Here is a 12,538-nt window from a genome sequence, read left to right as displayed (position 1 = left end):
CTGGAGATAATAGTAATGCCATTGCAGGCTTTGTGTGTCTTTAAGCACCGTATTTTTTCACTCCATCCCTGCTGTGTGTGTGTGTGAGAGCTTTTCTTTGACATCTGTTGGGAGAAATGACTGATTTACAGTTCACGAGGGTTGTCTAATCACATATATGAAGTTTTGAAAAGTTCTGACCTTTTACCCCTTCAAAACAGCATCTATGACACCATCTTAAGGCACTTCTGGTTGTCACAGTAAACACATATCTTGAATGGAGTATGCTGTTACAGAATCCTGAGTTTTAAGTCTGTATATTAAAAATTGACTGATCTACACAGGTTTGAATGCAGTGATTGTCACAATTGCAGGCTATGTAAATCAAAACTTAATTCCTTCATGAGTGAGGGTCAATTTCACCTGCACGATTCATCAGTTTACGTTTTTGTACAAAAGGTCTTATAGAAATGTGTAAAACTATGCTTGACAGTTTATGACAAATAGTTAAACAATTTTGCATGTAATGGCTTATGCAAGGAACTAATGCCTAGATGTTTTGAGGGGTAAGACTATTCAACAGAGAACCATATACTATATTTTGATCAACATGACGTGAGCAATTGATAATGTGGAAAAAAGCTGACACTTGTACATTATCAATTGCAATTTGTTCAAAGGAATAAGAAATTGCTTTAATGATGTGCACAAGTGACTAGATGATTTGGAATTTGTACAAGTCGTATCAAGAATTGCACTTTTGATCTAAGAAATGCACCAAAGCGACTGAGGAAAACTGTAATCACTTTCCCAGTGGAATACAACCTAAAAGACAAGAAGCCATTCTTTACAAAACAGTATGAATACAAACAATGGCAGGGCTGATTGGTGATGGGGAGGGTATGGGCCATTAACAAAGCCATCACCTACAGAGAGATGAACCTGGAGAAGAGTCCCCTAAGCAAGCTGGTCATTGTGCTCTGTTCACAAACATAAACACACCCCACAGAGCCCCTGGACAACAGCACAATTAGACCCAACCAAATCATGAGAAAACAAAAAGATAATTACTTGACACATTGGAAAGAATTAACAAAAAAACAGAGAAAACTAGAATGCTATTTGGCCCTAAACAGAGAGTACACAGTGGCAGAATACCTGACCACTGTGACTGACCCAAACTTAAGGAAAGCTTTGACTATGTACAGACTCAGTGAGCATAAATGTCAAATGTGTGATTTCATGAACTGGTACATACAAGAAAACCAGGTTTTAAAGTTCTGTTCAATAGCCATCCCATCATTACAAAACATTTGAAAGGCTAAGTCTATCATCTCCTGAGAAGTGGTAACTATTCACATGAACTTTTCAAAGAGGTTTGGTGCCCCCTGGTGGCTGAACCCGAGATCAATGAGAGATCTTGTCAGAAACAATGACAGAGTCCCACTTCTCAGCTATCTTTATTTACATCAAACTAAACTAACTGCTATCTTGAAATGTTGAAAACGTGTTTTTAAATAGCTCAGGCTGATACCCTACCTGAGCGAAAAACTGGCACTTTAAAGGAGTCTAATTTTGTCAAATGCAAAAATGATAAAAATTTCAACTCACAGGTACATTAATAGACCAAACACAAACATCTGTCATCTCGAAATGTCCTAAAAAGGTTCTAAACGGGCCCCCTGGGTCTACACCTGGAGAGCAGATGGGCACATCTGCACCAGAGCTGAAATTTCAACTGGAGAGCAGATACTTCAACTCGACAGAGGTCAGAGTGAGGCTCTTCTCCCTGACCTGGTGGTTCTAATGACCTGGTGGTTATAATGACCTGGTGGTAATAATAAGAGGAGGATGTTACAGTAAAAGAAGAGGAGGATACTGTTTTTGGAGTGAAGGAGACGGGAGAGATAACTGTCACATTGAAGTTGGAGAAGGAAGAACAAGAACAGGAGGAGGAGACAGGCGATCTGATTAAGACCAGTAAGTACTGTCTTAAAAACAGGAGCACAAACTATTGATAAACTGATGCGTGGTTTTAAAGCAGCGTTCTACTGAATGTTGATGCTTGAATGTGTTATTATTTAATGGAGGAATTGATAACTACACTGTAAGATGTGTAAACCACCAAAGAGCGGGTCACCAACAAAACCTTAACAATGGATTAGCAAATTCACAACTTTAATGTCTCACAGAATGGACTTGCTCTTATCATGACTCAAATTACATTGTATTACACTGGAGAGTGATTCCATGCCAACGTGGCCCGAAAATATTTTTCGTATCTCAGAATATAATGTTTGGCAATTCTCTCATAGAAACCTCATTGGAGGAAGTATGTTCGATATGTTTTTTTACATTTGTAACACAAACCATGTTTGAGAAAACCATGATAAAAGTGGCCTTTTTAGGAACTTTTTAGACCTATACATGCCTCCTGTCAGACCCCATGACCTCTGAACCCTACATGATACAGACAACATCTAGTCATTATACTGTCAGACCCCATGACCTCTGAACCCTACATGATACAGACAACATCTTGCTGTCATTATACTCCTTATAGTGTGCTCTAATATATATAGTCTAGATTATCTTGGAGTCATTATACTCCTTATATTGTGCTCTAATATATATAGTCTAGATTATCTTGGAGTCATTATACTCCTTATATTGTGCTCTAATATATAGAGTCTAGATTATCTTGGAGTCATTATACTCCTTATATTGTGCTCTAATATATAGAGTCTAGATTCTGAGATCTATTTTTATATATTCATTTTTGACAATCTCAAAAGTAGCCTTTCTGATCCAGCTCATTTTTAGACATATATCATTTGTAACGATATAGCATCCTCTTCAAACAATTCACATGGATTCTTGGTACTTTTTAATGATTTATAAATTTTATAAATTGAAATGGAAAACTTGTATTTTTTTACATCTTTTACTGAGGTCTCAGTTTAATACGTTCTGGATGTAGCCTAGCCCTGTTGTAGATATAGAGGATGTAGCCTAGCCCTGTTGTAGATATAGAGGATGTAGCCTAGCCCTGTTGTAGATATAGAGGATGTAGCCCTGTTGTAGATATAGAGGATGTAGCCTAGCCCTGTTGTAGATATAGAGGATGTAGCCTAGCCCTGTTGTAGATATAGAGGATGTAGCCCTGTTGTAGATATAGAGGATGTAGCCCTGTTGTAGATATAGAGGATGTAGCCTAGCCCTGTTGTAGATATAGAGGATGTAGCCTAGCCCTGTTGTAGATATAGAGGATGTAGCCCTGTTGTAGATATAGAGGATGTAGCCCTGTTGTAGATATAGAGGATGTAGCCTAGCCCTGTTGTAGATATAGAGGATGTAGCCTAGCCCTGTTGTAGATATAGAGGATGTAGCCCTGTTGTAGATATAGAGGATGTAGCCTAGCCCTGTTGTAGATATAGAGGATGTAGCCCTGTTGTAGATATAGAGGATGTAGCCTAGCCCTGTTGTAGATATAGAGGATGTAGCCCTGTTGTAGATATAGAGGATGTAGCCCTGTTGTAGATATAGAGGATGTAGCCTAGCCCTGTTGTAGATATAGAGGATGTAGCCCTGTTGTAGATATAGAGGATGTAGCCTAGCCCTGTTGTAGATATAGAGGATGTAGCCCTGTTGTAGATATAGAGGATGTAGCCTAGCCCTGTTGTAGATATAGAGGATGTAGCCCTGTTGTAGATATAGAGGATGTAGCCTAGCCCTGTGTCCATAGAGTATCCATAGTGTGTCCATAGATGTTTGCCCATGGAAGAAGTGGTCAGAAAATGACTTTTTGGACCTGAATGGCAAAACATTCAGGAGATGTGGGGGCGGCAGGTAGCGGCAGGTAGCCTAGTGGTTAGAGCATTGGACTAGTAACCAAAAGATTGCAAGATCGAATCCTCGAGCTGACAAGGTGAAAATCTGTCGTTCTGCGCCTGAACAAGGCAGTTAACCCACTGTTCCCCGGGTAGGCCTTCATTAAAAATAAGAATTTGTTCTGACTTGCCTAGTTAAATAAAGGTAACATTTTTTTTTAAATGTTCAAAGTTGACCCGTTTTCTATTCCCCACCATACCATGAGACATCCATGTTTTAATCACTGGAATAGACAAACGGTTGAGTTTGATATCATTGAAAAACAAAAAGGGTTGTTAAACAGTTTTATAATCCCCCCCCTCCCCAATTTTTTTAAAAATTATTATATTTTTAACCTTTTAACATCAATTATCTAAAAGCAAACTCCTTGTTTGAACATGTTGTAGTTTAGACCCTACTTTACATCATCTGAGGTTTTGGGGTCTCGCCTGCCATCGGTTGAATAAAGGGTGGGTGTCATTTCAATTATACACATAGAATTCATAGAATGGACCCTTCAGACCAGTGGTGGAAAAAGTACCCAACTGTCAAACTGGAGTAAAAGTAAAGATTCCTTCATAGAAAATGACTACTGGAGTGAAAGTAAAGATACCTTAATAGAAAATGACTACTTGAGTAAAAGTAAAGATACCTTAATAGAAAATGACTACTTGAGTGAAAGTAAAGATTCCTTCATAGAAAATGACTACTTGAGTAAAAGTAAAGATTCCTTCATAGAAAATGACTACTTGAGTAAAAGTAAAGATACCTTAATAGAAAATGACTACTTGAGTGAAAGTAAAGATTCCTTCATAGAAAATGACTACTGGAGTGAAAGTAAAGATACCTTAATAGAAAATGACTACTTGAGTAAAAGTAAAGATACTTTAATAGAAAATGACTACTTGAGTAAAAGTAAAGATTCCTTAATAGAAAATGACTCAAGTAAAAGTAAAGATACCTTAATAGAAAATGACTACTTGAGTAAAAGTAAAGATACTTTAATAGAAAATGACTACTTGAGTAAAAGTAAAGATTCCTTAATAGAAAATGACTCGAGTAAAAGTAAAGATTACTTCATAGAAAATGACTACTTGAGTAAAAGTAAAGATACCTTAATAGAAAATGACTCAAGTGAAAGTAAAGATACTTTAATAGAAAATGACTCAAGTGAAAGTCACAGTAAAATACTACTCGAGTAAAAGTCTAAAAGTATTTAGTTTTAAATGTACTTAAGTATCAAATGTAAATGTAATTCCTAAAATATACTTTTAAGTATAAAAGTAAAAGTATAAATCATTTCACATTCCTTATATTAAGCATACCTGACTGCACCATTTTCTTGTTTTGTTATTTTACGGATAGCCAGGGGCACTCCAACACTCAGGCGTCGTTTACAAACAATGTATTTGTCAGATCAGATGCAGTAAGGATGATCAGGGATGTTCTCTTGATAAGTGTGTGAATTGGACCATTTTGCTGTCCTGCTAAGCATTCAAAATGTAACGAGTACTTTTGGATGTCAAGGAAAAGTACTTAGGTAGTACTTTAAAGTATTTTTACTTAAGTACTTTGCACCTCTGCTTCAGACCACTGCAGTACATCTGTGATAAGGTGCGTCTCGGTGAGAGGTGTAGGAGTCAGGCGCAGGAGAGCAGGGATATCTGAGAAGCGTGTTTAATCATATAGTCCACCAATACAAAAATGGCACAGACGAAAATCCAAAAAACTACGCTCTCGATATTCAGAAACTCGTGCAAACGCACGGAGGAACAAACACAGTTCCGACACTTTACATACACGTGCGTAATAGTGAAAACAACAAACATCACATATAATCGAGCGCAAATACACACAAGCTTAATCCCGCACGAACTAAGGCAGGCAACAGGTGCCCTATATACACACAGAAATAAACGCAAATGAAACCAGGTGTGAAAAGGATCACAGACAAAACAAACAGAAAAGGAAAAAGGGACCCGTTGGCGGCTAGTAAACCGGCGACACCGACCGCCGAGCACCGCCCGAACAGGGAGAGGAGTTACCTTCGGTAGAAGTCGTGACAACATCATTGAAATTGTAATGAAATTTACATTTTAACTTCTAATTACTTCCACAAAGATGGCCGCCGGTCCGTCCAACCGTTGAATGTCAACTTGAATGGACCTCTCTATTCTGTTTAATTTTTATGATTTCCAACAGGTTTCTTATGGAGGGTTGACAGTATAATTTAAAACAACTGATATTCCCATTCAAGTTCAACATTCTCTGATGTGTGGACCTCCAACCATCTTTGTGGTTCAACTTGGAGGTCGAAATGTAAATTTTATGACCATTTAGTACATTTTTCGACCAAAACATGACACCCATGAGAACAATATTAGATTTGGAGCTCTACATCATTTTTTTTTTTTTTTAAATCTCACCAAGTTTACGTTTAATGGTGTAATGTTGTGAAAACTGACCTTGTGTTATTGAGGAATGTAGGGGGGGGGGGGATCTAGTCTAGATTAAACCTCATAGGAAGACAGTTTTATCATGTGGAGGTTTCATTCAGGCCTCTGTTTAACTAAATAATATGTTTGTCTTTGGCAGGAGAAAGACCAGACTCTCCCTCTGACAGCAGGAAGAGTCCTTCAGGGGAACCAGACCCAGAGATGCCCAAACCAGCCAAAGGACATCACTGCTCCCACTGCGGAAAGAGTTTTACTAAGTTACGAAACCTAAAAGAGCATGAGAGGACACACACAGGAGAAAAGCCTTTCCAATGTTTCCAGTGTGGAAACAGTTTTAGTCAGTTAGGGAGCCTGAAAATACATAAGAGAATACACTCTGGAGAGAAGCCTTACCGCTGCTCCCACTGTGGAATTACTTTTACCTGGTTAGGAAGCCTGAAGTCACATGAGAGAATACACACAGGAGAAAAGTCCTACCACTGTTCCCACTGTGGAAAGAGTTTTAGGTGGTTAGAAGGCCTGACAAAGCATGAGAGGACACACACAGGAGAAAAGCCCTACCAATGCTCCCACTGTGGAAAGAGTTTTACTCAGTTGGGGAACCTGAAATCACATCAGAGGATACGTACACAGGAGGAGACAACATACCACTGCTCTCATTGTGAAAAGACATTTTCCCAGTCAGAGGACCTGAAATCACATGAGAGAATAGAGAGGCTGTGTTCTGACTTATGTTTTTGACTGAGAATTAGTGTTTTTGTTCATGCCAAATGAAATCGTATTGTTTATATGAAATCATTAAAAAAAAACTTTACTTTTGCTTTTGTTTTTTATCTGGAGACCTGATCATGTCTAAAATCAGATAAAATATTTTAAAATATGTATATTATTTTTCTTATGAGCCTCGATTGATTGGATGCAAAATGTCAACCCTATGATGTTGTTCATTATATTATTTGCAAAATGTAAATTATTATATAAGTAAGTAGCCTTCTAGAACAGCTCATAGAAACAGGAGCCTTGTCTTGTATGATCCAGAACGTCTGTCTGACATTGTGAGAGTAATAAGGAAAATATTTTTAGTTTTCATTGTATTTCCATATCTTGACAGGCTATATATAATTTGACCACATCAATGCATTTCTAACGATTACAATCTGTATAAAGTCCAGTAATTTGTTACATTAGAGGCACGTGTGAAAGGTAATCCATTCTGTAAATACTGTTAAAAGACTAAGAGATAATACATTTTGAAATGGAAGGAGAGATGTCTGATCTGCTCTGTTGGAACATTTTGCCACACTGCCATAGACGCCATCACACAACAGGTTGAAGTCAAAGAGGGGTTTCTTTGACATGATGTCATCAATGGGTTCCCAAATATGAGCAGAAGATGCTGCTGAATGTGTGGCCATGACTCACGACTCATTCAGTTCTGCAGAACAGCAGTGTGTTGCCTATACCCTTACAGGAGGAAGCTGTTGAGGGTGGATGGCTTATTGGGGAGTGTTGTCTACTCATTCAACGTATATTTACCTTCTTGCTAAAGCAACTTGAGTTATAATAGTCCTCTCTCTGTGTTCTTATTGGTTAATCTCTCTGTGTTCTTATTGGTTAATCTCTCTGTGTTCTTATTGGTTAATCTCTCTGTGTTCTTATTGGTTAATCTCTCTGTGTTCTTATTGGTTAATCTCTCTGTGTTCTTATTGGTTAATCTCTCTGTGTTCTTATTGGTTAATCTCGCTGTGTTCTTAAGCCACAACGGAGACAAATTAAAGCTGTACTCAAGTTGTACTCAAACTTTGACACGAGCACCTCTATTTCAGTCTCTGAAAAGTTTTATTTTTTCATCGCTTTTTTTGTTGTTGATTGTGTCATATTTCATGGTACGGTGTTGTATATTTCCCCCGTGGGCTTTATCAAAGGGATGATTTTGACCATATATGGTTAATTAGGGGCATTTCGAAATGCAAATAGCCAAGGTGGTGCAGTAGCACTGAAGCTCAGAACAATTTGTATTTTATTAATGGTTATCTCCTACCAGTGTGCTGTGACACTCGTAGGGTTGTTTGACAAATCACACCTTTTCTATGCCTACAAACATTCTAAATTCCATTCGAAAGTAGTATTTGGAATATATATATATATATATAATATAATAGTTTCTACACAATATTGATACATGAGGCTCCAGGACTCTTCGCTGGCCACTCCAGAACAGAACACTCCAGAACAGAACACTCCAGAACAGAACACTCCAGATTTGATTTGAGTTTAGGGTTGTTGTCCTGCTGGAAGACCTACAACCTTCAACAGAGACACAGACGTCAATTCAATGTCTAGCAACTGGAACGAGCTGCAGAAAACAGTAAAACTGGACAGTTTTATATCTTCATTCAAAGACTCAATCATGGACACTCTTACTGACAGTTGAGGCTGCTTCGTGTGATGTATTGCTATCTCTACCTTTGTGCTGTTGTCTGTGCCCAATAATGTTTGTACCATGTTTTGTGCTGCTACCATGTTGTGCTGCTGCCATGTTGTGTTGTCATGTGTTGCTGCCTTGCTATGTTGTTGTCTTAGGTCTCTTTATGTAGTGTGGTGTCTCTCTTGTCGTGATGTGTGTTTTATCCTATATTTTTATTCATTTTTAATCCTAGTCCCCGTCCCCGCAGGAGGGCTTTTGCCTTCTGGTGGGCCTTCATTGTAAATAAGAATTTGTTCTTAACTGACTTGCCTAGTTAAATAAAGGTTAAAAAACACACTCTATTATGCATGGGAATAATGCTGGTGTTTTTAATGTCCAACATGCTGGTGTTTTTAATGTGCAGCACAACATGACAACAACATGACAGCAGCACAACATGACAACAACATGGTAGAAGCACAACATGACAACAACATGACAACAACATGACAACAACATGGTAGCAACACAACATGACAACAACATGGCAACAACATGGTAGCAGCACAACATGACAACAACATGACAGCAGCACAACATGACAACAACATGGTAGCGACACAACATGACAACAACATGGTAGCAACACAACATGACAACAACATGGCAGCAACACAACATGACAACAACATGACAACAACATGGCAACAACATGGTAGAAGCACAACATGACAACAACATGACAACAACATGGTAGCAGCACAACATGACAACAACATGGCAACAACATGGTAGCAGCACAACATGACAACAACATGACAACAACATGGTAGCAGCACAACATGACAACATGGCAACAACATGACAACAACATGGTAGCAGCACAACATGACAACAACATGGTAGCAGCACAACATGACAACAACATGGCAGCAGCACAACATGACAACAACATGGCAACAACATGGTAGCAGCACAACATGACAACAACATGACAACAACATGGTAGCAGCACAACATGACAACAACATGGTAGCAGCACAACATGACAACAACATGGTAGCAACACAACATGACAACAACATGGCAGCAGCACAACATGACAACAACATGACAACAACATGGTAGCAGCACAACATGACAACAACATGGTAGCAGCACAACATGACAACAACATGGTAGCAGCACAACATGACAACAACATGGTAGAAGCACAACATGACAACAACATGACAACAACATGGTAGCAACACAACATGACAACAACATGGTAGCAACACAACATGACAACATGGCAACATCACAACATGGTAGCAGCACAACATGACAACAACATGACAACAACATGGCAGCAGCACAACATGACAACAACATGGTAGCAGCACAACATGACAACAACATGACAACAACATGGCAGCAGCACAACATGACAACAACATGGTAGCAGCACAACATGACAACAACATGGCAGCAGCACAACATGACAACAGCACAACATGACAACAGCACAACATGACAACAACACAACATGACAACAGCACAACATGGTAGCAGCACAACATGACAACAACATGACAACAACATGGTAGCAGCACAACATGACAACAACATGGTAGCAGCACAACATGACAACAACATGGTAGCAACACAACATGACAACAACATGACAACAACATGGTAGCAGCACAACATGACAACAACATGGTAGCAACACAACATGACAACAACATGGCAACAACATGGTAGCAGCACAACATGACAACAACATGACAACAACATGACAACAACATGGTAGCAGCACAACATGACAACAACATGGTAGCAGCACAACATGACAACAACATGGCAACAACATGGTAGCAACACAACATGACAACAACATGACAACAACATAGTAGCAGCACAACATGACAACAACATGGTAGCAGCACAACATGACAACAACATGGTAGCAGCACAACATGACAACAGCACAACATGACAACAGCACAACATGACAACAACACAACATGACAACAGCACAACATGGTAGCAGCACAACATGACAACAACATGACAACAACATGGTAGCAGCACAACATGACAACAACATGGTAGCAGCACAACATGACAACAACATGGTAGCAACACAACATGACAACAACATGACAACAACATGGTAGCAGCACAACATGACAACAACATGGTAGCAACACAACATGACAACAACATGGCAACAACATGGTAGCAGCACAACATGACAACAACATGACAACAACATGACAACAACATGGTAGCAGCACAACATGACAACAACATGGTAGCAGCACAACATGACAACAACATGGCAACAACATGGTAGCAACACAACATGACAACAACATGACAACAACATAGTAGCAGCACAACATGACAACAACATGGTAGCAGCACAACATGATAACAACATGGTAGCAGCACAACATGGCAACAACATGGTAGCAACACAACATGACAACAACATGGCAACAACATGGTAGCAGCACAACATGACAACAACATGGTAGCAACACAACATGACAACAACATGACAACAACATGGTAGCAGCACAACATGACAACAACATGGTAGCAACACAACATGACAACAACATGGCAACAACATGGTAGCAGCACAACATGACAACAACATGACAACAACATGGTAGCAACACAACATGACAACAACATGGTAGCAGCACAACATGACAACAACATGGTAGCAACACAACATGACAACAACATGGTAGCAGCACAACATGACAACAACATGGTAGCAGCACAACATGACAACAACATGGCAACAACATGGTAGCAACACAACATGACAACAACATGACAACAACATAGTAGCAGCACAACATGACAACAACATGGTAGCAGCACAACATGATAACAACATGGTAGCAGCACAACATGGCAACAACATGGTAGCAACACAACATGACAACAACATGGCAACAACATGGTAGCAGCACAACATGACAACAACATGACAACAACATGGTAGCAACACAACATGACAACAACATGACAACAACATGGTAGCAGCACAACATGACAACAACATGACAACAACATGGTAGCAACACAACATGACAACAACATGACAACAACATGGTAGCAGCACAACATGACAACAACATGACAACAACATGGTAGCAGCACAACATGACAACAACATGACAACAACATGGTAGCAGCACAACATGATAACAACATGGTAGCAGCACAACATGACAACAACATGGTAGCAGCACAACATGACAACAACATGACAACAACATGGTAGCAGCACAACATGACAACAACATGACAACAACATGGTAGCAGCACAACATGACAACAACATGACAACAACATGGTAGCAACACAACATGACAACAACATGGTAGAAGCACAACATGACAACAACATGGTAGCAGCACAACATGACAACAACATGGTAGCAGCACAACATGACAACAACATGGTAGCAGCACAACATGACAACAACATGACAACAACATGGTAGCAACACAACATGACAACAACATGACAACAACATGGTAGCAGCACAAAGCATTGTACAAACATTATTGGCCACAGACAACAGCACAAAGAGGAAGAAGGTAGAGACAACAATACATCAGGCAAAGCAGCCACAACTGACAACTGACATTATATTGTCAGGATTGGAGTTAAATCCTTAACTAGGTATTAATTTATTAAAATGTTATTAATTAAGCAGACTCATATCAAACCAACAACCCTGGCGTTGCGTGCGCCATGCTTTACCAACTGAGCTACACGGAACTATTATATCATTATATATTCATAATGTACATAT

General features: G+C 39.2%; 1 protein-coding gene across 1 annotated transcript; it reads left to right on the top strand.

Annotated features, from left to right (window-relative positions):
• Window positions 1–1,838: 1,838 nt before the first annotated feature.
• On the top strand, window positions 1,839–7,431 carry LOC120043614 (zinc finger protein 239-like; the record flags this gene model as incomplete). Its single annotated transcript, XM_038988173.1, has 2 exons — window positions 1,839–1,959; window positions 6,445–7,431. Coding segments are annotated over 2 exons (723 nt in total), but the record flags the coding sequence as incomplete, so codon positions are not given.
• Between the last annotated feature and the right edge of the window lie 5,107 nt (window positions 7,432–12,538).

Source organism: Salvelinus namaycush, unplaced genomic scaffold (assembly GCF_016432855.1).
Source record: "Salvelinus namaycush isolate Seneca unplaced genomic scaffold, SaNama_1.0 Scaffold976, whole genome shotgun sequence".
In the NCBI taxonomy this organism is placed as follows: domain Eukaryota; kingdom Metazoa; phylum Chordata; class Actinopteri; order Salmoniformes; family Salmonidae; genus Salvelinus; species Salvelinus namaycush.
Note: the sequence above shows the minus strand (reverse complement) of the source record. Positions and strands in the feature narration are given on the sequence as shown.